The sequence below is a fragment of the Podarcis muralis genome, chromosome 10, assembly GCF_964188315.1.
Source record: "Podarcis muralis chromosome 10, rPodMur119.hap1.1, whole genome shotgun sequence".
In the NCBI taxonomy this organism is placed as follows: Eukaryota; Metazoa; Chordata; class Lepidosauria; order Squamata; family Lacertidae; genus Podarcis; species Podarcis muralis.
The window spans coordinates 75,941,413-75,966,523 of NC_135664.1; the positions used below are offsets into that span (position 1 = coordinate 75,941,413).

Genomic DNA, 25,111 nt, shown 5'->3' on the forward strand with positions numbered 1-25,111 from the left:
ATTCCAAAGCCCGGAGATGGGGAAGCCATGTGAGATTCGTGGGGGTCTCGGGGGTCATCTGGTCCAGCCCCTTGCAGTGTTAGGAATCTCGACTAATTTGAGCAGGGATGTTGTTGTTCTGCTGCTGCATCCGGAGGGCTACGGGTTCCAATCCTGCCTTTAAAGCTGCAGCTGTATAATACCAGAATGCAGGGGGAATCGGAGGCTGGTGAGTGTGGCTTGGGTGCTGGGCTTGGTCTTGCATCTCTTCTCCCTTGGGTGCCCTCAGAGGGGCTGGTGGGGGCTGGTGGGCCCCTCCTGGCCAGCGGGTGCAGGCGCCAAGGGCCACAGAGCGCAGCTGACGTGTCAGCCTGTCCTGTCTCTCTGCTCCCGTTCTCCTCCTTCCTCCCGTCAGGAATATGGAAATAGCTGCCTGCGCTTTGAGCAGAGCAGCGCTTTGAAGTAGTAATTTACGGTAGTAATTTACTGTAAAACAAAGTCATTTGGAAAGCTTTTGGAAAGCATTTCACAAGCATTTAAAAAATGGAGTGATAACATGAATGCGGAAAGAGGAGCGTTGAGAGGCTCCTTTGAAAAGGAACGCGCTCAGCCCCAGCGGAGATCACGTGGCGGCTCTGGGGCTCCGCGGTTGGGGCTCCAGGCGCCGCTTCTCACGAGGAGACCCCAGGAGAAGCTCCGGCAGAGGCAAAGCGCCTCGGTTCCCCGCCCTGTCTGGAGGTGGCTGCTCCAAAAGAGGGTTTCGCCACGCAGGGAACGAGCTGAGTGTGAATCTCTGGGGGGCAATGGGTCAGTGCGTCCGGTTGTGGACCACAAGGCTGTGTTGTGTTGTGTTGTGTTGCATTGCATTGGAAGAAGAAGAAGAAGAAAATGATTTATATGCCACCCTTCCTGGCCAGAACCAGGCTCAGGGCGGCTAACATCAAAATACATGAGCTTTTGTGTGCATGCTCACTTCTTCAGATACACTGAAAGAGAAGTCACCAGACCCTTATATATAGTGAGAGGGTGGGGAGGGGTATTACTCAGAAGGGGGCTGGGAATGAGTGACTGGCTGATAGGTGTGGTTAAACTGTTGGCGGCTGTTAAGGACTGCAATTGGTCTTACAGGAAAAAGCGAGGGGTGAGATGGTAGTAGGAGTACCTTTCTGAGAAAAACCCCACCGCAACCTCCCACAATATACAAGGGTCTGGTGACTTCTGTTTCAGTGAATCTGAAGAAGTGTGCATGCACATGAAAGCTCATACCAAGAACAAACTTACAGTGGTGCCTCGCAAGACAAAATTAATCCATTCCGCGAGTCTCTTCGTCTTGCGGTTTTTTCGTCTTGTGAAGCACGGCTCTTAGCGGCTATTAACAGCTTAGCAGCTTAGCAGCTATTAATGGCTTAGCAGCTTTAAGAAAAAGGAAACAAACTCGCAAGAACTCGCAAGATGTTTCGTCTTGCGAAGCAAGCCCATAGGGAAATTCGTCTTGCGGAACGACTCAAAAAACGGAAAACCCTTTCGTCTAGCGAGTTTTTCGTCTTGCGAGGCATTCGTCTTGCGGGGCATCACTGTAGTTGCTCTCTAAGGTGCTACTGGTTGGAATTTTTTTATTTTGTTTTGACTACAGCAGACCAACATGGCTACCTACCTGTAATCAAAATACATAATACATTAAGACATAAAATTTAGGAATCGACTGAAATGCAGCTTAAAATTGGATTAAAATCAAAATCAGATCAGATGGTTACCTGCAAATTATAACTATAGGGGTTGGGAACCTTAAGTACTCATGAGGCTCAGCTATGAGCCGGTGAGAAGAGTTAGAGAGGCCACTTATATGCAGGGTCTTGTAAAAGGAGAGGGGTCAGACTGAGCCTCGACCAAAGGCCAGGCGGAACAGCTCCGTCTTGCAGGCCCTGCGGAAAGATGTCAAGTCCCGCAGGGCCCTGGTCTCTTGTGACAGAGTGTTCCACCAGATCGGGGCCATGGCTGAAAAGGCCCTGGCTCTGGTTGAGGCCAGCCTAACCTCCTTGAGGCCCGGGACCTCCTGGATGTGCTGCCCATCCATGGATCTCAGGGTGGTTCAGAAAACAAAAACACACAATGCGTAATAAAAACAAGAGCAAGATCCCCTGATCCCCTCCTCTCCCAAGCCCACGGCCGCCGGCCGGTTCTGACCTCTGGCTTTGCTCCTCTCCTCCTGCAGGTGATGCAGGTGCTGAACGCAGACGCCATCGTGGTGAAGCTCAACTCAGGTGACTACAAAACGGTCCACCTCTCCAGCATCCGCCCCCCTCGGCTGGAAGGCGAAGGCACCCAGGTAGGCTGCGCCCGGAGAAGGGTTCCTGCAGGGGGGGGGGCTGCGTCTGTTGGGCAAGGGGAGGAGAGTGCCTGCGCCGGCTGGCTGAAAATCCACTTTCTTGCTTGTCGTCGCGTTTCCAGGAAAGCCTCTGTCTGAAGAGGGGCAGTTTTGGGGGGAGGAGGGACTGCCCACTGTTTGCCCCATTGCTTCCCGCCCCCCGATGTCTCAGTCTCTCCACTGCCATGAGTGGGCCTAAGACCCGTGGACGTTTGTTCAAAGTGACCCCAGATCTCTGCTTTGGAAAGGGGTGTGTGGCTGGCAGCGGAGTCTCTGCCAAGTCTTTCTGGATTATTGCTGTGGGGACCCTATAGTTTTGTAGAGCTTTTTGGGCCAGTCGCTCTCTGAGGAGCTCAGGGCGGTCACCAGTGGCAGCCGTGGCTTGTGAGCCCTGGGAATCCTTGATGGGGGTCTTCCGCTTGGCTTGGGGGGGGGGAGGGCAGCCTCCTTTTCCTCCTGAGAATGAAGCCTGGGTCCTCCATCTCCCCACCCCGTTGGGCTGAGGAAAGGCAGAGGGATGGTTGGCTGGGGGCCTCAAAACAGACTGCGCATGCCTGGACTTGTGGTGGACTTGTAAAAGGGCAAAAGAGTATTGGGAAGTGATATACAGTGGTACTTCCGGTTAAGAATGGAATCCGTCCAGGGGGCCCGGCCGTATCCCAAAAATGTTGTAACCGGAGGCGCCGTTCTGTGTATGCGCACAGCGCAACTGAGCACTTCTGTGCATGCGGCAAAGCCTGGAAGTATACACTTCTGGGTTTGCCGCATTTGCAACCCAAGGATTGCGTTACCTGAAAGTAATGTAACCCGAGGGTCCACTGTATAATGAATTGGGGGGGGGGGATGTTTAAAAGTACCTTTCCAAAAATAACCAGAGTCCTTTTTGTTGGGGATAATTCAGAGGGAAATTCCCAGGTGTCAGAAAAGACTATTTATGTCTGCTGCTACTGTGGCCCGTGTTTTGCTAGCCCCCAAATGGAAAACGAGTGAGGTCCCAAACAAGAATTGTGTTCATTTGAAAATGGTGGTAGCATTGAGTGGAAGTAAGCTCTGATGGCTGTAGCAATGGATTACTGAGCGGTTTAGTTTAGGTAAAATATTCAGGGGTGGGTGGTACGCAAAATGAACCACGGAAAGAGAAGAAGAGAAGTCATTGATTTAAGGCTGCATCTCACCTTGGCTGGGTTTCAACATAAGAGACCTAGAAATTGTGGGAGAAATGATTCTGTTGTGCTGGCACTGAGTTACAGTGGTGCCTCGCAAGACGAAATTAATTCGTTCCGCGAGTTTTTTCGTCTTGCGATTTTTTCGTCTTGCGAAGCACGGTGTCGGAAAAGTTTTGGAAAAGCTTCAAAAATCACCAAAGTCTTCAAAAAAGGCTACCACACCGCGTGCTATGAGTTGCTCCTCGAAGTCAAGTCGCAACTGTATTAACGGTGTTAAGAAAAAGGAAACAAACTTGCAAGACGTTTCTGTCTTGCGAAGCAAGCCCATAGAGAAAATCGTCTTGCGAAGCAGCTCAAAAAACCAAAAACCCTTTCGTCTTGCGAGTTTTTCGTCTTGCGAGTTTTCCGTCTTGCAAGGCATTCGTCTTGCGAGGTACCACTGTAGTTGGATTTGGGTTTCTGTCTGTGGTCGCAGGTGATGGCTTTGGGGTCCTCGCCTGCTTTTGGTCCCTAGGTTTTCTGTTTCATGAGTTTATTCGTGTTCTTCTGTCTGGAAAGCACCCCGTGACGTTTAAACTGAAAAACAGTAAAGGATAGAGAACCACCAAGCGCCTTGGAAATCAGTCCCTGAGTGTTGGGACCCCCGTCTTTCCCCAAATGCTTGTCTGGTGAGCTGCCCTACCTGCCTCCAGCGGGAGAGAGGGGCTGGGGGGGTCTTCCTTGGCGGAGGCCGGTCTCTGCGCTGCTCCCCCCCCCCCCCCGCAGGCCGTCGCTGTTCCTGGAGGCTCCATCACAAGTCGAGATTTGGTTATATTGGGAGATAAATTTTCTTCATAAAGGCTGCCTTTATTGGGCTGCGGAGTTTTGCTCGCCCCGGGGGGGGGCCTCCCCCTTCCTCTCCTGCCTCCGTGTGCCCCCCACCCAGATGTGCTCCATCCCTCCGGAGCGGATTTTGAAGGTTCAGCCGGGGGGGGGGGGCACGTGGAGGTGGGAGGAGAAAGCGAGAGTGGAAGCCTGTTTCGCCCCTTGTCTTTTCAGGCCCTTTTGAATGGTTTCTTCTCGATTCGTTTATTGCTTTCCGTGTCCTTGGCTGCCGCTGGGTGTTTATCGAGAGCTGCTTTGAATATTACCCAACATGGACAGATACTTCTGGTCCTTCCAGCCCCCCCCCCCCCCGGGCTGCATGCGACCCACAATTTTTTATTTTTAAAAGCTCCGTTGTTCACAGGGGGACCTTTTTAAAAGCCCCATTTAATGTGAGGATGGGCGGAGTGGGGGGGGAGTCTGGTTGTGGGGAGCGCAACGGGGGCCAAATGCCGGGAAAGGAGGGCAGGGTGGGATGAGGGAGGGGTGCGCATTGTGTGGGGGGTGTCTCTGCCCCCCAAGGCTCCCTCCCCACAAGGAGATGGAGCCTTGTGCTAGAAAAGGTTCTCTATCCCTCCCTGTTTCCTGGCAAGGAGCAGATGATCTCATTTGTGCAATTACGGTCCATTGTTCTCTTGCCCAGTGGCCAAAGCTGGGTGGTTCTCAAAGCAAATTACCCTTTTTAAAATAAAATTAAAAAATAGCAATTTTTCAGCGGGAGCCTGAGGCCCCTTGCAGGGTGTGGGCCCTCTCATAGCAGCCGCATCGCTGCCACCACTGGGCTCTCCTGTTGAGAGAGCCTTTGGCCTTTGCCATTGCCTCTCTCTGACCTCACAGGGCCCCAGACGTGCAAATCACTCCAGTGTGCAAATCTCACCGGAGCAAGTGAGTTTTGCACATGTAGATCAGCTGCTGCTTTTGGGAAGGAGCTCTCTGTCTCCGTCCCGCTTGGATAAGGAACCGGGGAGGTTTCCAAGGGTCTCTCAGCAGCACCCGCTCATCCCGTTGCCACGAGGCTTCCTTGGAAATTTGGTGCCGGGCGCTGCGCTGAGATTCCTTCGCCTGCTTTTGTGGCTTGGGAGGGTGGGCGAAGGAGGCGCAGCGAGGAGCAGCCCCCGCAGTCGAGAGAGGAGGACGAGGATAATTGGAGGGCAGGAGCTATTTGAGTGTGCCTGGCGCTCGCTTGTGTTTTGGCCTGGAACGGATCGGGACATTAATTCCTGCAGGCTCCACTTGGAGTGGAAGGAGGGCTGGAGTTTCCTGCAAGGGGGGTTTTGCGGGTGGGGAACTGGAGGGAGGGTCTTCTAGACCTCAGTTGGTGTGCGCAGAGTTTCTCCATAAGAACATGAAGCGTGATTGGAAAGGCTGTGTGTGTGGCAAAACCATGGAGGGGAGTCATTCCACACCAGAGGCCCCCTTGTGCTGGGGGCTGGTGTGGGGCTAAGCCCCCAAACCGTGGGGCATTGGGGGAGCGCAGCCGGGAGCCTTGGAAGTGCCTCAGCACCCGGTGAGCTCATCCGCTCTAAAGACAATGGATTTTTAGCGGGTTTTTCCCTAAAGGGAGAAAGCTTTGAAATGTTGCTGTGCATATATTGAAAGAGATTATGAAGCTCATATGTGAAGAGACAAAAGGTTTAAGAGATGGAGATAAGGAACGGTGCTGGCTGGGTTGCAGGAGGCGGGAGGCGATTAAGTCCGGGGAAGGCGGATGCCAGAGATGGTGGAGATCAGGCGGGAGGCCGGGATTAGGGGGGGCGAAGGTGAAGTGCCCTGCAAAGAGAGCGGCAGGAGTAGCGGGCGGGGGGGGGGGTAGCTGCCAGAAGAGGGCTGTGAATGCAGAGGGAGACAGTCAGGAGCCCAGCTGTGAACCACGAAAGGGAAGTATGCTTCCTCGCCATACTGGAAGGTGGGGGCAAGGCATTGGGTTGGCAAAAGAAGAGTTGAGAGGTGCCAAGGAATAATTTGGAGAGCGAGCAAGATCAGGCACCTCCTTTGGGGCCACCGCTGAGAAGGCCCCGCCCGGCCTGCTTGCCAGCCTAATGGATCCCCCTGCTGGACACGCCAGTGGGACCTCAGGCGTTCACCTTAGACCAGGGGCCAAGTCATGCAGGCGGTCATTAAGGCAGTCCTGTCCATAACCACTTGGGGTGTGAATGGGTCAGGCCAGCGCTTTCCCAGCCATGAGAAACTCCCCTGGATTTTCTGCACAAGAAACAAGGAAAGCTGCCAGGTGTCTGGAGAGAAGCAGTTCAGAGTGGGAACTGCGGCAAGGAGGACCTCACGTCCATAATCTCTTTAGCCTTTGGCCTCAGTCAGAAGGGGCCCCTGACGCCCCTTGCAGGGCGGGTCTATTCAGAAAGTGGGGGGGGGGGGCTCTTGTTCATGGGAGCGTCTCAACCCCCTTCGTTCAGCCCGGACACTGAGGTCCAGCTCCGAGGGCCTTCTGGCGATTCCCTCGCTGCAAGAAGCCAAGTTACAGGGAACCAGGCAGAGGGCCTTCTTGGTGGTGGCACCTGCCCTGTGGAACGCCTTCCCAATCAGATGTCAAAGAGAAAAACAACTGCCAGACTTTTAGAAGACATCTGAAGGCAGCCCTGTCTAGGGAAGCTTTTAATGTTTGATGCATTACTGTATTTTTTTTTATAAGATATTTATTAGCGTTTTACAAAAAACATAGGTTTACAGAATAAAAAGAGTTAAAGCAAAGATTAACAAAATAAGAAGAAAACATAGAAGAGAAAAAGAAATAAAAAGAAAAATACAGGAATTACCAAAATATGCATAGAAAAAAAAGAAAATACAAAATACAAAAAACAAATAGCTAAGAAAAAATTTAAAAATAAATCCATTTTTCGATGTCTTTAAGCTCATTTGCTTATTTCCTTGACCTCCTCACACCTCCCCTTTTTGTACTCCTATTTACATAATCAATTCAGCAAATCCTTACCCTCTTTCATTTATCTTAACTCTATATCTTAACCTATTATAACTATGTATTTTCATCCATTATCAATCCATATTTGCATATTCTTATTAACCTTGTTACCAATACTACTTATTTTCAATCCAACATCATTTTAACATTCATTAATATTGCAGTATTTCTGCAAATAGTCTTTAAATTTCTTCCAATCTTCTTCCACCAACTCTTCTCCCTGGTCTCGGATTCTGCCAGTCATTTACGCCAATTCCATATAGTCCATCACCTTCATCTGCCACTCTTCCAGGGTGGGTAAATCTTGTGTCTTGTATTTTAATATTTTGTTGGAAGCCGCCCAGAGTGGCTGTGGAAGCCCAGCCAGATGGGCGGGGTATAAATAATGAATTATTATTATTATTAGGGAGGGTTTTAAGCAGAGTCTGGATGGCCATCATCAGGGATGCTCTAGCGGGGATTTCTGAACTGCAGGGGCTTGGACTGGATGACCTTTGGGGTCCCTTCCGACTCTACAGCTCTTTGAGTCGGTGATTGGGGTAAGAGAGATGAAACTGATCTGCTGAAATGCAACATAAAAATTACTTTTGATGCGATATACTACAATGCCGCTGCTCAGCCGGCCAGGACTCTCACCTCCAGGGCCTGAGGAGCTGCCTCCAAGGGGACTAAAGGAGCTTGCAGACGTAATTTCAGAGCCTTTGTCTAGGATCTTTGAGAATCCTTGGAGAACAGGTGAGCTCCCTGAAGACCAGAGGTGGGCAACGGTTGTCCCAATCTTCAGAAACGGGGCGGGGGGGGGGGGGGAAGACCCAGGTGACTCCTAGAACAGAGAATTCAACAGCTGGTCTGTGAGGACTTAGGAAAGGACGCTGCGATTACTAAGACCCAGCACGGGCTTCTCAAAATTAAGCTATGCCAAACCAATCTGATTGATGGAATTACAAACTTAGTGGATCAGGGGAACTCTGTGGACATAGTATATCTTGATTTCAGCAAGGCTTTTGACAAGACCCCCCCATGATAGCTGGTAAAATGTGTGTTGAACGAGGTCACGGTTAGGTGGATTTGCATCTGGTTGACTGACTGAACCCAAAGAGTGCTCCTTTCCTCGTCATCAAGGGGGAAAGTGCCCAGTGGGGGCCACGGGGTTCTGCCTGGGCCGGTTGTTGTTCAACGTATTTATAAACAACAATTGAGGGGATGCTGGGGACTCTGGGCAGCACCAGGCAGCAGAGAGGGTGGGCAGCAGGAGCCCTGGCCTGGGTGGCGTGTGGATGGCAAGGGCTTGCCTGGCCTCGGGGAGTTCTGGAGGTATTGGGGAGGGGGCTGTGGGCTTGTGTGGGGAGGCACTGGGGGTGGCCCAGTGCAAGGCAAGGAGGGGGCTTTGCAACCTTGGCACGGGGTCCCTCTCCATTGCCCCCAGTGGCCTGGCCTGTCTGGGCAAGCGCTGGGCTGGCCTGACTCTGGGCTGCCTCCGCCGCCGCTGCTTCTTGAGCTCCTGGGAGGGCAAGTGGCTTCTGGTATCATAGATGGAAACTGACAAACTGAAAATTCGGTGTAATAAACTCCTGCCGCCTTTCATCTCCTGCCTGCGTCACCCTGCGCCAAATGAAATCTGAGTGCAGGAGTCAGTCAGAGCGGCTGAGATCTCCCATGGCGGGCGCCTGGAGGGGGGTCCCTGGCCCCCACGCCCCCCTCCCCAGATGCCCACTTCTCTGGCAGAGTTTGCAGGCAGCAGCTGGCTGGGAGAAGCGGACTGACTTCCAGTGCCCCTCTCCCTAGGGGCCCTCAGGCGCTCCCCCCCCCACCTCCCGCTATAGTTGGCGCCCAGGTGGTGTGGCCTGCCAGCCTGTGCCCAAGTTGTGCATTGCTGGGCCTCTGTTCCCTGGGAAAGCCTTGCGCCAGGCCAGCGTTGCCTTTTCCTGGCTCCGCAGGGTAAAGAGGGCACCCAGGACACCTGCTTGGCCTGCAGAAGGCGCCAGGGTCGATCCCCGCTGGTGGCATCTGTAGGGCAGAGCTGGGGGTGCTCCCTGCTTGCAACCAGGGCGTGCTGGTCCTGCCAGTCCGTGCGGGCAGCCCTGGGTTGGATCGGGCAGCGCGTCTGACTTAGACACTGGATTCTTCTGCCCCCTCTGCTGCGGCTGCGCTCTGGCAAGTCTGGAGAAGAGCCGTATTTTATCCAAACTCCATTAAACAGCCGTCATTGCCGTCTCTTCCCTGCCCTGTCATTTGCTGATTATGAAGATATTTATGTGGCGCTGGGAGCTCTCTTTTAAATAAGTGAGCGGAGGATGGCTTCGCCTCTCCTTACTCCAGCGCCAGCCAAGGGGCTCCTTCCTGGGGAGGGGGGCAGTGGGGCGATGCCCAGGCTCCAGAGCCCCAGGGCTGGGCTGGCGGAGAGGAGGACCCCTCTAGCGCTCTCAGGGCTGTGCCCTTGCTCTGCCGGGGCCCCCTGGCCTAGCGCCCGTGGAGGAGGCGGAGGGGCCCCTCTGCAGGGAGAGGGGGCTCTGTTGGGGGCCGGCCTCCCTTCAGAGCCTTTGGAGGCAGCTGGCAGTCATCTGACCAGGATACCTGCCGTCGCTTCAGGCTGCCTCTTCTGGAGTGGCGGCTTATTCTCCTTGCCGGTTTAAAAATAGCAATTCCGAAGGTCTCAAATCACACAGCGCTTTAAGAATTGCCAGCGTTTACTTGGGAAGCCACTGCTTTCCCTGCCGCTTGCAATCGCTGCGCCTCCAACCAGCTCCTGCTCTCAGAGCCCCACGGAGGAGGAGGGGCAGCCCTCCCAGGAAACAAGGGGTGGGTGGGGGTACTATGCTGCCCCCCCACTCCTGGGTTATTTGGTGCAGGAATCTTTGGCTTGCAGCAACGGCAGACGTCGCCTTCCGCCCCCAGCGCTGAAAAGAGGATCGTTCTCTTCTGCGCGTGACGCTCACGCTTGCTGCAAATTAATTAACCTGGAAGCTTCTCCCTTGCCGTTAGTCACACTCTGTGGTCCTTTTCAGGGGGGCTCCTGAAAGCACCTTCCTCCAGGAGGGGGGTGTCTGTGGGGCAGGAGTGGGGGCTTGCAACCTCTGTTTGCTACCAGTAAGTAGCTTTGCGCCTTTTTGAAGCTGCTGTTTGTGTGTGTGGAAAGAGAGATTCCAGCCTTTTGCTTGAGAGCTTAAGACGAGCCCGCTGGATCCGGCCCATGGCCCTTCTAGTCCAGCCTTCTCTTCTCACAGTGGCTGACCCTTTGCCCCAGTGGGGAACCTGCAAGCGGGATCTCACCCCAAGAGCCGCTCTCCCAGCAGATTCAGAAGCATAGCTGCTCCTGTGGGAGGGAGTTCCACAGGTTCCCTAGGCGCTGCCTCTTCCTGCTGGGCAAACTCTGCTGGTGGGTGGAGCCAGGCAATTGCCGCTGCCGGTCTTCAGCCGCAAGATCCCTCTGATGGACTCTACTGCCCGTTGCCCTGTTCCGTCAGGCCCTGGATTTGGGAGTGTTTGCCACGAAGCGGCATCCCGGCGCTTGCGGAGCCATGAAAGATCAACCAGACCGGCTTCTCGCCTCCGTGAAATTGTGCAGCCAGGATCACGGGAAGCTACTCGTGTAAGGGAGCTGATGGCGGCTGCCCCTCATCTGCCGCTGTGGCTCCGCGGGAGAAGCGCTCACTCCGCCTGTGCCCGAGTGCCGGGCGTTTGGGGGCACGTAGCGGGGAGGCAGGGTGTGAATTCTCCCAAGCGGCGGCAGCCTCGTCAATATTTAACGGGAGGCCGAGTCGCTTTCCAGGAAGCTGCTGCACACGAACCTCCTTGTGCCCCCGAGGCAGAATTGCTCTCTCTAGTGGAAAAGTGATTAGTTTGCACAACTCTCCCGTCTCCCCTCTGCATTTTCTCTCCCCGGTTTCTTGGTCTCTGTGTGCAACCGAGGGGGCGGGGGGGGGGGGGCAGGGATGCGAGCTGCATTTTAGGCAGCCTCTGTGTCGTCTGCAAGAGAGGGGGAGAGGCTCTGCCAAGCGGGGGCTTTGGGGGGCTCCTTGCCGTTCCGCTGCTAAGAGGTGGACCCTTCCTGTTTTGGGGACATCTGGTTATGCAGGGTTGGGGCTGCCCATCCTACTCCTGGATCACCCGTGGGTTTTTTCCTTCTTCACCTGGAGCCATTTTTAGGATGGAGGAAGTCACAGCACGAATGGGGCACCTGCTGGTTAGAGACTGGAGTATCCCTGAAGAGGAGGAATTTGCAGAATCGTATTCTGGTGCTGGAGGAGACTCTTGAGAGTCCCATGGACTGCAAGAAGATCAAACCTCTCCATTCTGAAGGAAATCAGCCTTGAGTGCTCACTGGAAGGACAGATCCTGAAGCTGAGGCTCCAAGACTTTGACCACCTCATGAGAAGAGAAGACTCCCTGGAAAAGGCCCTGATGTTGGGAAAGACAAGGAGAAGGGGACGACAGAGGATGAGATGGTGGGACAGTGTTCTCGAAGCTACCAGCATGAGTGACCAAGCTGCGGGAGGCAGTGGAAGACAGGAGGGCCTGGCGTGCTCTGGTCCAGGGGGTCACGAAGAGGCAGACACCATTAAACGACTAAACAACAACACCATTGCAGAGTTGGAAGGGACCCTGAGGGTCGCCCAGTCCAGCCCTCTGCGTTGCAGGAATCACAGCTAAAGGGCCCCTGACAGAGGGCCCCCCAGTATCTCTTTAAAAGGAAGCTGAGTCCACCACCTTCTGTGGGAGACCATTCCACTGCTGAACGGCTTTTAGCGCCAGGCAGTTCTTCCTTTCTTGTCACTTGAAGCCATGGGTTCGAGTCCTACCCTCCGGAGCTTGCTCCACCCTCCGTGTGACAGCCCTTAAGATATTTGAAGACGGCTATCACGTCTCCTCTTTTCCAGACCCTCCACCTCGGAGGTCCTCGGAGGTGGAGCCAGGCAATTGCCGCTGCCGGTCTTCAGCCGCAAGATCCCTCTGATGGACTCTACTGCCCGTTGCCCTGTTCCGTCAGGCCCTGGATTTGGGAGTGTTTGCCACGAAGCGGCATCCCGGCGCTTGCGGAGCCATGAAAGATCAACCAGACCGGCTTCTCGCCTCCGTGAAATTGTGCAGCCAGGATCACGGGAAGCTACTCGTGTAAGGGAGCTGATGGCGGCTGCCCCTCATCTGCCGCTGTGGCTCCGCGGGAGAAGCGCTCACTCCGCCTGTGCCCGAGTGCCGGGCGTTTGGGGGCACGTAGCGGGGAGGCAGGGTGTGAATTCTCCCAAGCGGCGGCAGCCTCGTCAATATTTAACGGGAGGCCGAGTCGCTTTCCAGGAAGCTGCTGCACACGAACCTCCTTGTGCCCCCGAGGCAGAATTGCTCTCTCTAGTGGAAAAGTGATTAGTTTGCACAACTCTCCCGTCTCCCCTCTGCATTTTCTCTCCCCGGTTTCTTGGTCTCTGTGTGCAACCGAGGGGGCGGGGGGGGGCAGGGATGCGAGCTGCATTTTAGGCAGCCTCTGTGTCGTCTGCAAGAGAGGGGGAGAGGCTCTGCCAAGCGGGGGCTTTGGGGGGCTCCTTGCCGTTCCGCTGCTAAGAGGTGGACCCTTCCTGTTTTGGGGACATCTGGTTATGCAGGGTTGGGGCTGCCCATCCTACTCCTGGATCACCCGTGGGTTTTTTCCTTCTTCACCTGGAGCCATTTTTAGGATGGAGGAAGTCACAGCACGAATGGGGCACCTGCTGGTTAGAGACTGGAGTATCCCTGAAGAGGAGGAATTTGCAGAATCGTATTCTGGTGCTGGAGGAGACTCTTGAGAGTCCCATGGACTGCAAGAAGATCAAACCTCTCCATTCTGAAGGAAATCAGCCTTGAGTGCTCACTGGAAGGACAGATCCTGAAGCTGAGGCTCCAAGACTTTGACCACCTCATGAGAAGAGAAGACTCCCTGGAAAAGGCCCTGATGTTGGGAAAGACAAGGAGAAGGGGACGACAGAGGATGAGATGGTGGGACAGTGTTCTCGAAGCTACCAGCATGAGTGACCAAGCTGCGGGAGGCAGTGGAAGACAGGAGGGCCTGGCGTGCTCTGGTCCAGGGGGTCACGAAGAGGCAGACACCATTAAACGACTAAACAACAACACCATTGCAGAGTTGGAAGGGACCCTGAGGGTCGCCCAGTCCAGCCCTCTGCGTTGCAGGAATCACAGCTAAAGGGCCCCTGACAGAGGGCCCCCCAGTATCTCTTTAAAAGGAAGCTGAGTCCACCACCTTCTGTGGGAGACCATTCCACTGCTGAACGGCTTTTAGCGCCAGGCAGTTCTTCCTTTCTTGTCACTTGAAGCCATGGGTTCGAGTCCTACCCTCCGGAGCTTGCTCCACCCTCCGTGTGACAGCCCTTAAGATATTTGAAGACGGCTATCACGTCTCCTCTTTTCCAGACCCTCCACCTCGGAGGTCCTCCTCCTCCTCTGCCCCCCTTCCAGCTTTCGCCTCTGGTTCCAGGCAGTGTCTGTTGAGTTTGGGGTGGGGGTGAATGTGGGATCATTGCTGGACAGAGGGGCGTTCCTGGCAGTCCTGGCACAGACTCTGGCCCTGAAGCGGCCCTCACAGAGCGGCCTGGCTTTGCCGAGGGAGGAGGGGCGCTGCTGTTGGTGGCAGCAGCCGTGCGACCCCATTTCCTCACCCCCTCCCCTACGAGCCATGGGCTGGGAGCCTGGATGCTGCGTGGGGCTGCAGGGTGCGGCTGGGAGCTGCTTGTGGGCCTTGCAGGCTCCCTGGCCGTCCGGGGCGTCCAAATCTGAGCATCTGATTTTTGCTTCAGGCCGGGATTTCTGGCTGCAGGCCAGTTTCGTCCTCCAGATAGCTAAAAGCCTCTCCGCTTTCGAGCTGAGCAAGCCGGGGGCCTTGTCTCTCTCCGAGTGAATTAATAGCGAGATCTGCCATTGGGCAGCCCAAGTCCTGACCTATTTTAAGGCGAAGGAGGGGATGAGACGAGCCAGGTTCTGCGAAGGCGCTGGAAGGAAAAGAGGGCCTCTGCAGCGCAGGAGGAGCAGCAGCCACTGCAGAGTCTGCCGTTCAGAGCGCGAGGCCCTCCCGGGCTCCTGCTCTTTTGCCATGCCAGGCAGGCTCCACGCAGGCCGCCCTGGATGCAGGCAGGCACTGCCAGCCCCAAAGTGGTGAGAGGCAGGCAGATAATCCGGGAGAAAGCTATCCTGGGTCATGTCCAGGGGGCACTGCTGCCTGCCTGGGAATTCGCACTCGGAAGCCGCTGTGCCGGCGCCACTGCTAACGAAGGCTGGTGACCTTTTAGCACCCTGGGAACAGAGTAAGCCCCCTCCTCCAGGAAAGAGTGGCAGAACGCTTCTTCAAGGCAGGGAGGGATGGGTGAGAGGAGCACCATCGCCATAGCAACCGAAGGGACCTGCCGCTTGGAAGCAAAGCATCCGTTGCGGAGGAGCGCAGCACCAGCCCGGACTCTCTGGATGGTGGCCCTTGAGCACATGCTCAGGATCTCGCTGCCCGATAAGCTACCTGCCGGTGTCCTGCGGCTGCCTGCCCACTTTTGGAGCAGAAGGGGCCGGGCTGTGTGCCAGGGGGCAGGAGGCTTAGGGCAAAGCCAGCAGAGTGGGATAGAGGGGAAGGGTTTGTGGCTGCCCCAGAGTGAGGCCCACAGAGTGTCGGCCCGTGGAGTCACAGGCTGGCTTGTGGAGAGGCTTCTGCAGTCGCCAGCTGGCCCTCGATAGCCTCCCCCCCCAGACTTATTTGCCGAGGAGTTTGCAGTTCCTCCCGCCTGCTCTGCGTGTGCCACGCTGGCACCGGACTCCCTGCTGGGAGGAGAGGCCTCCTGGCTTCTGCCTTTGGATGTGAGCCGTGTGGCGTTTCACCTTGAGGATGCCAGCCATGTGGCTGGCTGGATGCCGCTCTCTCGCTGGCTTTGGCTGGCATCGCCCCCGGCCACCTTTTGCCAACCTGCCACCCGACAGATGTTTCGATTGCAGCTCCCACCAGCTGCTGCCGGAGGGACAGATCCTGACCCAGACTCCTTCAGGGAGCTGACCTGTTTCCTAGAGAGGGGGCTACAGGCCCACGGTCCCTCTGCCGTGCCAGGATTCAAGCTCAGCTTGTTTTTCCTTATCAGTCTCAGCCCTGGATTCAGATGCTGTGGGTGAAGCAGAGCCCAGTGTCAGCAGCGCACAGAGGGCACCTCACTCTCAAATCCTTAACAACCACTCCCAGTGGCTTCATATAGATATTTAATAGCACCGGGGATAGAATGGTGCCCCGCGGCACCCCATAATGTCACTGCCCAGGGGCTGAAGAGCACTTTCCCAACTCTACTCTCTGCACTCAGAGAGGCAGTGCCCCCCCCCCCCCATTTGAGCCAGCCCAGGAGGGCACAATCTTTCCTCGTAGCCGCTGATGCCCTCCTTCTCTGTGAACTTTTCAAGGGGAATGTACCTCCCAGGCCAGAATCAAGGATGTGCACATCATACTTTCCAGATTTTGCAAGCAGGCTTATTATAATTTTTTTTACAAAAAAGGATGACGATAAAGTCAGTTGTTTAAATGGCATCCTAATTAGCGCTGGGGGTGTCAGTGTTAACCAGCACGTCAGAACTTGAGGATCTGCAGTTCGCCTTAATTTCCAGCAAATTAAATGCGCTTTCTGTCTTGACGTGCCCTGAACCCTCTCTGTCTCTGCCTCTCTCCCTCTGCTAATGAGCCTGGTCAGTGAAGGGGCTGTCAGAGGACCTGAGGGCCGGAGGCAAGAGGCGGCTTCCCTTTCGAAGGGAGAATTGGGTCGAGGTGGCTTAACGGCGCGGCTCCGCCTCAGGAAGGGAGCCTCCGAATGCAGCCCGAACCTCTCCGTTCCACGGTGGACTCATGAGAACGCAGAGGACACTTTCAGGGAAAGCCGTACTTAAACGGGGCAGACCTCCCTCTCCGTACCGCCACAGCCAGGTTAGGTGGGCAGGTGCCGGCCAAAGTGGGGCGGAGAGGATGGGGCTCCCTTGAATTAGCTCAGGGGTGATTCCTGCCTTGCAGCGGGTTGGACTAGATGACTGCTGGGGGTCCCTTGAAACTCTGCAGCTTTGGGATTCTGTTGTTTCGCAGCAGGGCAAGGCCGGTGCGTCTGTTGCAGGCGGCTGGCCAAACACCCCCCCCCCCCGAGAGATCGCCTCTTTGGTGGGCTTCCGGGGAGCCCCCTCTAGCTTAGGAACACCTGGTGACATGGCAAGAGGGGGCCGGTCCCATCCTGCTCGCTCACCGGCGCTTCCCACTGGTGGGTTTTCCTGAATTATTTCCTATGTTTCACAAGATGGCCCTGAGACCACTGTGGGGGGGGGGGCTGCCCTTGCTCCCCCTCCACCGCTGCTGCTGCCTCGGAAGGGCTGCCTGCCAGGGCCTGCCCCCCCCAGGTGTCCCCCTTCTCCCTCTCCTTGAGGAGAGCCCAAGTCCCCCCCCCCAAGAAAAAGCCTTCCACCCTCTTCCTCTTCCTGCAAAGCCTCGCCCCTCCCGCGCTGGGCAGCCTCCCAAGTCCTGCCGCTGCTGCCATGCGTGGCGAAGCTTGTCACACACACGCACCCCAGACCCATCTGGTGGCCAAGCCTGCCAGGTGCCGCTGTCCCCCGATGCCAGGGCTGGCAGAGGATCTGACGGGTGGGCAGGTGCCGCTGTCATTGGCTGGCCCAGCTGCTCCTGCCCACATGCCACGTTGGCCAAGGCAGGTGCCCTTCACTCTTAGAGCGGGGTGTGTGTGTTTGTCTGTATCCCCCTTTTTTTCAGAGAAGGAGCTGCCCAGCCGAGCTGGCAATTGTTGGTCAGGCCAGTTCAGGCCCTGCCAGCCTGCCTTGGGGAGCGGCACGCAGATCAGCAGATAGCTCTGGGCCGGCTGACTCCGTTTGCGTGTGTGTTGCTCTGGCAGTGCCCCCCATCGCTCCATTTTTTTGCAGAGTGGTGAAGGCAGCGGCTGTGGGGGGAGCTTCCGTGCAGCCCTCCAGGGGGCACTGTGCCAGTTTGCATCTCTTAGTGCAGAAAGTATTGATCTCATGTGTAGATATCTTTCCTATTCTGGTTAATTCTAGAAGCTTCTCTGTGTGAGAGAAGCAGAGGCGGAAGGGGTAATGATTGTTTGGGTTATACCTTCAGAGAAGCTGAGTACAGATGCTTTGAATTAGTTCTCTTCCAATTAAGGTCATGCTGACTACAGTAGCACCTCGGCTTACGCCACCCTCGGGTAACGTAAACTTTGGGTTGCCAAAGTGGCAAGCCTGGAAATGTTTCGCCATGCATGCGCAGAAGTGGTCCTCAGGTTGCGGAAACCTCAGGATCCGACCGGACCTCCGGAACGGATCCCACCCGCAACCGGAGGTACCACTGTATAGGCCAAAAGGAGCCTGGGTTTTACTCTTCTCTTCTCTCTCTCTTCCTTCTGGTGTGGTGTTTCTTAGTGCTAAGGTTTAGCCCTGTTATGAGTTAAGTTTATAAACACCGCAACTGGATTTTGTATGGACTGAGCCAATCCTGATTGTATTGGTTTTGATAATCATTACGCTACGTTTGCTTTCAGCACAAGGAAAGCTCTGCTGAATGAGGGACTATTGCCTATTGTCTATTTCTGGGAACTCTGCAACGTGTTTAAGGTTTTCCTCCACACGTATGACACACGTATGGCAACATATGACACAGGGTGGCACAAGGCGTGGCGCCCTTCCTGCGGTTCCTGCGCAATGACCCTTCCCGTTCGATGGGCATGGGGGGGGGGAGAGGAGGCTTCTTTGGGGGCAGGCCTGCTGCAGGTCGGGACGTGATGGGGGGCCTTTTTGCTTTGCTGCGGATATGAGCTGGTCAAGAATCCTAGAGTCCTAGAACTGTTGAGGTGGAAGGGACCCTGAGGGTCATCCAGCCCACCCCCTGCAGTGCAGGAATCTCTGCTGAAGCATCCCTGTCCGTCACGGGACAAGGCCTTGCCATGGGGGGGCATTGTGCGCCATGCGCCATGCCAGGTGCCCCTCCCTCTTCATGCAGAGCGGTTCTCAGTTCTTTTAAAATTTTCCAGGGGCTTCTGATCTGACTTGTTGGCTTGTCTCCTTGTCACTTGCTTTCCCCAAACCTCATGCTCCACGCGCTGCCCTTGATGTTTCCGCCAGACCAGATGCTCTTTTAAAACTGAGATGCTCCTTTGGCCAGCTGGTCTCTGGAGTTCTGGAGAGAAATGTTCAATATGGTTATTGAAATGTTGTCGCGTCGCTTAATAAAATGCTGGTTCGTATTGAATTGCTGCTACTTGTACGATTTGTTTCCTCTGATCCCTTGCAAAGCCTTTTAAGTCCTGGTCATCAACCAGGGAGACCCCCCTGCCCTGAAGTCTCTCTGTCTGGATTTGGCCCCCTGCCTGGGCCTCCCAGTTCTTGCTGGCTTCCAAGCGCTGGACCCCCCCACCCCACGGCTGTCCAGGTCTCCTTGGCTGAGGCAATCCGGGAGAGGGAGATGGGGGCTCCTTTCCCCCCCATAGTCCTGGGTGCCGGAGGCCTCCTTCGCTCCGCCCTGGGGGTGGTGTGCAGGTTCGCAGGAGCCCCCTTCTCCCGGCTGTGCCGTGGGTCACGGCAGCCCCTTCCTTGCCTCTCCAGCCCCTGTGCTGGCACTGGGGAGGAGGAGGAGCCGGGGGTGGAGAGAGCGAGGGGCTCACCGCTGGGAGCTGCGCGCCGGCATCCGATAAATTGAATTCTCCTCCAGAATCTCTTCATTGCCTTCCTGCCGGCCTGCCTGCAATGGGTCCCTTCTCCATCGTTCTGGAGCACAAAGCGGCAAAGGGGAAGGGAGGAGGAATCAATTTCCCGGCTGGGAGGGTATCGGATGGGAGGCATCTCTCTCTCTCCCTCCCTCAAGCATCTGCCGGGGGGAGCTGAGGGGGGTCCCTGCGAGCGAGGAGGGGCACCTCACGGCTTGGGAGGGATTTGGCTCATCAGGAAGTGCAATGGCCCCTGGAGCCAGCTGTTTCTGTGGGGCTGGGGGGGGAGCATCCCCCTGCCTCTTCTTTCTCTCTCCCTGAATCCCCTCTCATTCCTGGGCTCCATTGAGCCAGATCAGGCACTTTCCAGAAATGTGGCGCTGAGCTCTCAGCTGCCGGCAGGAACGCACGCCTCTCGCAAACCAATGACCTTCAGCGCCCCCCCTCAAACTCCCTGCTCTGCCTGCAACATGGCCCCACCCTGCTGGCTCCCGGCCTCGTTGCCCACAGCCATTGCCCCAGGCCTGTGGGGAGGGGGTGCCACCCTCTCCTTTCTGGGCACTGAGAGGCTCAGGGTCCTGGTGTGGGTCTCTGTGCACCTGGGGGGGTCTTCCCTGCTATGAGGAACTAGCCTCTTGGAGGCTATAGGCCATGGGTAGGCAAACTAAGGCCCAGGGGCCGAATCCAGCCCAATTGCCTTCTAAATCTGGCATTCGGACAGTCCGGGAATCAGCGTGTTCTTACATGTGTAGAATGTGTGCTTTTATTTAAAATGCATCTCTGGGTTATTTGTGGGGCATAGGAATTCGTTCATTCTCCCCCCAAAAATATAGTCTGGCCCCCCCACAAGGTTTGAGGGACAGTGGACTGGCCCCCTGCTGAAAAAGTTTGCTGACCCCTTCTGTAGGCAGAGATAAGAACGTAAGGATTTCCCTGCTCCATCGGGCCAAAGGGGGCCCATCTTAGTCTAGCCTCCTCTTCTCACAGTGCCCAGCCGGATGCCCTCATGGGTACCCGAGAAGCAGAGCAAATCCACCCTCCTCCGTTTCCCTGCAGCTGGGATTCAGAAGCCTGGCTGCCTCCCGCTGCGGAGGGCAGGTCGCAGCCGTCGTGGCGAGGAGCCGCCCAGAGCCCTCTTTGAAAGCCCTCTCCTGTGGCCGTGAGTTCCATAGCTTAACGGTTCATCGTGCAGAATAGTTGGGCTGCCCCAGCAAACCTGACTGCCACACTGCTCCCCTCGAGTCAGTCTGCTCTGTGGATGGACCAGGGACCAAACCATGGCTCTCTAGCACCCATGGATCCTGCTGGGTCTGGCCAGAAGCAGCGAGGGGCTGGATCCGACGGGTGTCCTCCCCCCCCCCAAATAGCACCTTTCTACTGGTTCTCTTGCGGCTGTTGCCTCCCTCTTTCCCCTGCCTCCGTGCCAGTTCTGCTGACGAAGACGTGGCCGCGGTCCCCGAGTGCCTGTGCTGGCCTTGCGGAGACCCCGACCAGCTTGGCCAACTGGCTAATTGGCTTCTGCCACCGCGGACCCCTCCCTGGGAGACGGATGTATCTGGTTCTCTGGCCGGGCTCCCCTGGGAATAACGGATTACCCTGCCTGGGCTGATTATCTAACAAGTCCCTACGAAGTGTAACACAAGCTGACATGACAAACAACTCCATTAATTTGAGGCGGCTGCCACTCAGGCGGTGGCGGGGGGAGGCGTCCGTAGGGACCCTGCGAGGGTAGATGCGGCCCTTGAACTCTGTCTCGGGGGCCGGGGACCTCCTCTCTGCCAGGCTGGCAGCAGCCTCCTGCTCTGGCTAGTATGAGCCGTGTCTGCTGGAGAGGAACGGGCAGCCCCAGCCTTGGAGCTGGGAGGATCGGCGTTGCTTCTGAATCCCAGTTGCTCTTGCGCTTGTGGGTTTCCCTTGGGGGGCAGCTGGCTGACCGCTGTCGGGACTGTAGGCTTGGCCAGGTGAGCCTCTGGCCTGACCATGCCGGGCTCTGCTGATGTTTTTCTTGAGCAGCTTCCTCCTCGGCTGGGTGGGGGCTGCTCTTGACTCAGCTCTCGGCATGGGTGGGGTATAAATAATAAAACGATGACGACAATGGTGGGTGAGGAGGTCCTGCCCCCCCCCCCCGAAAGCCTCTTTGCTCTTTGCAGGAGCTCTGGGGCAGTCACAATAACAGGAATAAAAGGAATTCACGATTCCTTTTGGGTTTCAGTGCCATAATGTGGAGCTGTCCTTAGATTCCGTGGTGCTGATGGTGGTTCTTTTTATCGACTCTCTTGAGCTGCCAAGGGCACCTGTTTCTGTGTGTGGCTGCCTTGCCCAGGAGTCTCTGGTGGGAGCCCTTGTTGGGCCAGCTACCCAGCGGAGAGCATCACAGGCGCCCCAGAGGAGTCCTCGGAGTGCCCAGATCGAGGTTGGGGGTGTGTTGTGTGTTGGGAGGGCAGAGCCTTAAACGGCAGACTGGTTACTTTCATCCCGGCGAGAGCTGGAGTGGCATCAAGGGCGCAGCAGGGCGCTTTGGTGGGCCTTTCACGTCTTAAAACACGTTAAATTGGATGATTAAAGGTGATTTCCAGCTTAGTGATCAAAAGGCTCTTCCTTGGGCAGCTGGCGTCGAAATTAGGGGTCTTGCGCTTTCTGTTCCTAATTGGCTGCTGCAGAAACGGTTGAGATCAGTGGCCTGTGGAGAGGGGGGGGGGGGGAGGCCTTTCGTGCAGAACAGAGCAGCTCAGGGTTGAGCCCTTCCCTCCTTCTCTGCCCCAAGAAGCAAAAAGCAAGGCAGACCCCGCCCCACAGGGTCCCTTCGCAGTGGAGAAGAGAATTCTGGACCCTCCCCATCCCAGGCTGGCTGCCCCACAAAGCTTGCCTTTGCCTTTGAGGGACGCAGGGAAATTCGTGGAGGAGCAGGAAGCTGCTGGCGGCTGGAAGCCACACGGCCATCGAATCATAGAGTTGGAAGGGAATAATAATAATTTACAGTGGTGCCTCGCAAGACGAAATTAATCCGTTCCGCGAGTCTCTTCGTCTTGCGGTTTTTTCGTCTTGCGAAGCACGGCTATTAGCGGCTATTAGCGGCTTAGCGGCTATTAGCGGCTTTAAGAAAAAGGAAACAAACTCACAAGAACTCGCAAGACGTTTCGTCTTGCGAAGCAAGCCCGTAGGGAAATTTGTCTTGCAGAACGACTCAAAAAACGGAAAACCCTTTCGTCTAGCGAGTTTTTCGTCTTGCGAGGCATTCGTCTTGCGGGGCACCACTGTATTTATATCCCGCCCTCCCCAGCCGAAGCCGGGCTCAGAGTGGCTAACAACAATAAAAGTAACACAGCATTCTAAAATCAATTCAAAATCAAATTAATGGCAACCATTGGGCTAGAGTTCTGTGAGGATTACCGAAGGAGGGGGTCAGGCTGTGCCTTGGCCAAAGGCCTGGTGGAACAGCTCTGTCTTGCAGGCCCTGCGGAAAGATGTCAAGTCCCGCAGGGCCCTAGTCTCTTGGGACAGAGCGTTCCACCAGATTGGGGCCATGGCCGAAAAAGCCCTGGCTCTGGTTGAGGCCAGTCTAACCTCCCTGTGGCCCGGGATCTCCAAGATGTTTTTGTTTGAAGACTGTAAGGTCCTCCGTGGGACACACAAGGAGAGGCAGTCCTGTAGGTATGAAGGTCCTAGGCCATAGAGGACTTTAAAGGTTAAAACCAGCACCTTAAACCTGACCCTGCACTCCACCAGGAGCCAGTGCAGCTGGTATAGCATTGGGTGGATGTGATCCTGCGATGAGGACCCCGGAAGGAGTCTTGCCGTGGCATTCTGCACCCGCTGGTCCTCTAGTCCAAACCCCTTCGATGCCCGGGTCTCAGCTCAAGCATCCAGGACAGAGGGCCATCCCAGCTCTGCTTAAAAACCTCCAGGGAAGGAGGGAGTCTGTTCCACTGGCTCGCTGAATGCCTGTTTGGGGGCGGCAGGGCCAGCCAGGACCCACGGGACTTGGAGGCCTTTCAGGGGGTGGCGTGGGTGGGTGGCCAAGCTGGTCTGGTTTTCTGCCCATCCTCCTTCTCCTCTCTGCAGCCAGTCAAGCACCAGAGCTGCCCGGATACCTAGCTGTGATTCCTGCGTTGCCGGGGGTTGGTCTAGATGACCCCTGGGGTCCCTTACAACCCCACCATTGCGTCATTCTAACTCAGCCGGAAAGTGTTTCCTGGCCTTGGGTTCAGGAGGGGACCCTGCTGCTGCTGCTGCTGCTGCTGTCATCACAGTGGCTTCTCTGCTGGGAGGAAAGTTTCTCACCCACCAACTAGGCTGCTCTGCTCCTTCGCCTTCTCCGCCTTTGCAAAGAAACAGCTCTTAAACATGGCAGTTTTCTTAACAGCCAGAGGGAAGTGTCTTTCCTTGGTTCAGGTGGGGTCCCTGCTGCTGTCAACGCCTCCAGCGTTGCCACGCGCCGGGATTGTTGGCGTGCGTCCGGAATGTCTGGGAAATTTCGGGTGCATGGAAGCCCGTGTTGGCGGCGTAGATTTTGGCGATGATCTAAAACTCATTTTTGGGGTTGTGATTTTGCAAAAAAAAGGAGGAGAGAGGGATTCCATGGGGATTGCTACCTGAGAAGTGTGCGCAGGGTTGCAGCCTGAGTCTAATAATAATAAGAAGAAATAATTATTTATACCCCGCCCATCTGGCTTGGTTTCCCCAGCCACTCTGGGCGGCTTCCAACAGAACACTAAAATACAATAACCTATTAAACATTAAAAGCTTCCCTAAACAGGGCTGCCTTCAGATGTCTTCTAAAAGTCTGGTAGTTGTTTATTTCCTTGACATCTGATGAGGGGGTGTTCCACAGGGCGGGTGCCACCACTGAGAAGGCCCTCTGCCTGGTTCCCTGTAACTTGGCTTCTCGCGGTGAGGGAACTGCCAGAAGGCCCTCGGTGCTGGACCTCAGTGTCCGGGCAGTGTCTTAGACTTCGGGACTGCTGACAAGGGACCCTCCAAATTTCCAGGCTTCTGGGGGAAGGTTACCCCCCCCCCAGACCATGCAGTTCCACCTCTGCCTTCGAGACATGAGGTGGACCTGGGAGATCAGGGTTGAAATCCCTGCTTTGTGGCCTTGGGCTGGTCGTTGTCTCCCAGCCTACCTCACAGGGGTGTGGAGTGGATAGCGTGGGGAAAAGGAAATCCCTGCTTCCTCCGTGAGCTCCCTGGAGCAAAAGTGGAATAGATGCAAACTCCATAATGGTGAATGGAGAAGGGCAACAAGAAGCAGCCCCCCCTGTGTTTTTTAATTTTTAATTTTTATTGATACAGCAGGAAAAGAAAAAAGAGAAAACACAAATACCAAATTACACACCAGAATAACAATAGATGCTGAATTTTCTTAACAATAAGACATACATTGGTCTTAACACTAAAGACCCAACCTCCCGTCTATTCCATATTTCCATTTTATATAACTTATTGCCAGTACACACTTTTAACATTCTTGAACTTTTTCTTAATATATCTTAATTCTTATATCTGCCTTGCAACTATTACTGAAGTTCCTCGAATGCTGCAACCGAGTTTAAACTACTATATTTATATTTCAAATATTCTTTGAAAGCCTCCCATTTGCAAACAAATTCCTGTTTTGATTTATTCATTATTTTTTCCGGATAGACCATCTATTTCTGCATATTCTGTCAGAATAAAGAGAAGCAGCCTCTCTTCATGCAGGTTCACACAGCTTAGCGAGAGATGGAGGAGGACGGCTGCATTTCAAGCCCTCTGAAGGGACCTCTTTGCCATAGCTGGATTAGGATTGGCCGAGTGGTGCAGAGAGCTGATTGGTCGGAGAACAGGAGATGCAGAAGTTCAAATGGAAGTCTGAAATGCCCTTTGGGGCATCTGCTAGACCTCTGTGAGAAGAGGAGGCTGGGCTGGGGGGGGGGGAATGGCCTGACCCAGCAGATGCTCTTCCCGTGTGCTTGTGGAACTCACTGCCACAGGAGGCAGGGACACCCATCAATCTGTTGTTGTTTAGTCGTTTAGTCGTGTCCGACTCTTCGTGACCCCATGGATCAGAGCACGCCAGGCACCCCTGTCCTCCACCGCCTCCCGCAGCTTGGTCAGGCTCATGTTTGTAGCT

General features: G+C 55.4%; 1 protein-coding gene across 1 annotated transcript in view; it reads left to right on the plus strand.

The window, feature by feature from the left end:
- The window catches only part of SND1 (staphylococcal nuclease and tudor domain containing 1), a 232,189-nt gene that overhangs the window by 31,147 nt on the left and 175,931 nt on the right, over positions 1-25,111 (plus strand). Inside the window, exon 10 of the mRNA XM_028746419.2 lies at positions 2,192-2,305. Coding sequence (XP_028602252.2) covers positions 2,192-2,305 — 114 coding nt within the window. The remainder of the gene's footprint in view (positions 1-2,191; positions 2,306-25,111) is intronic.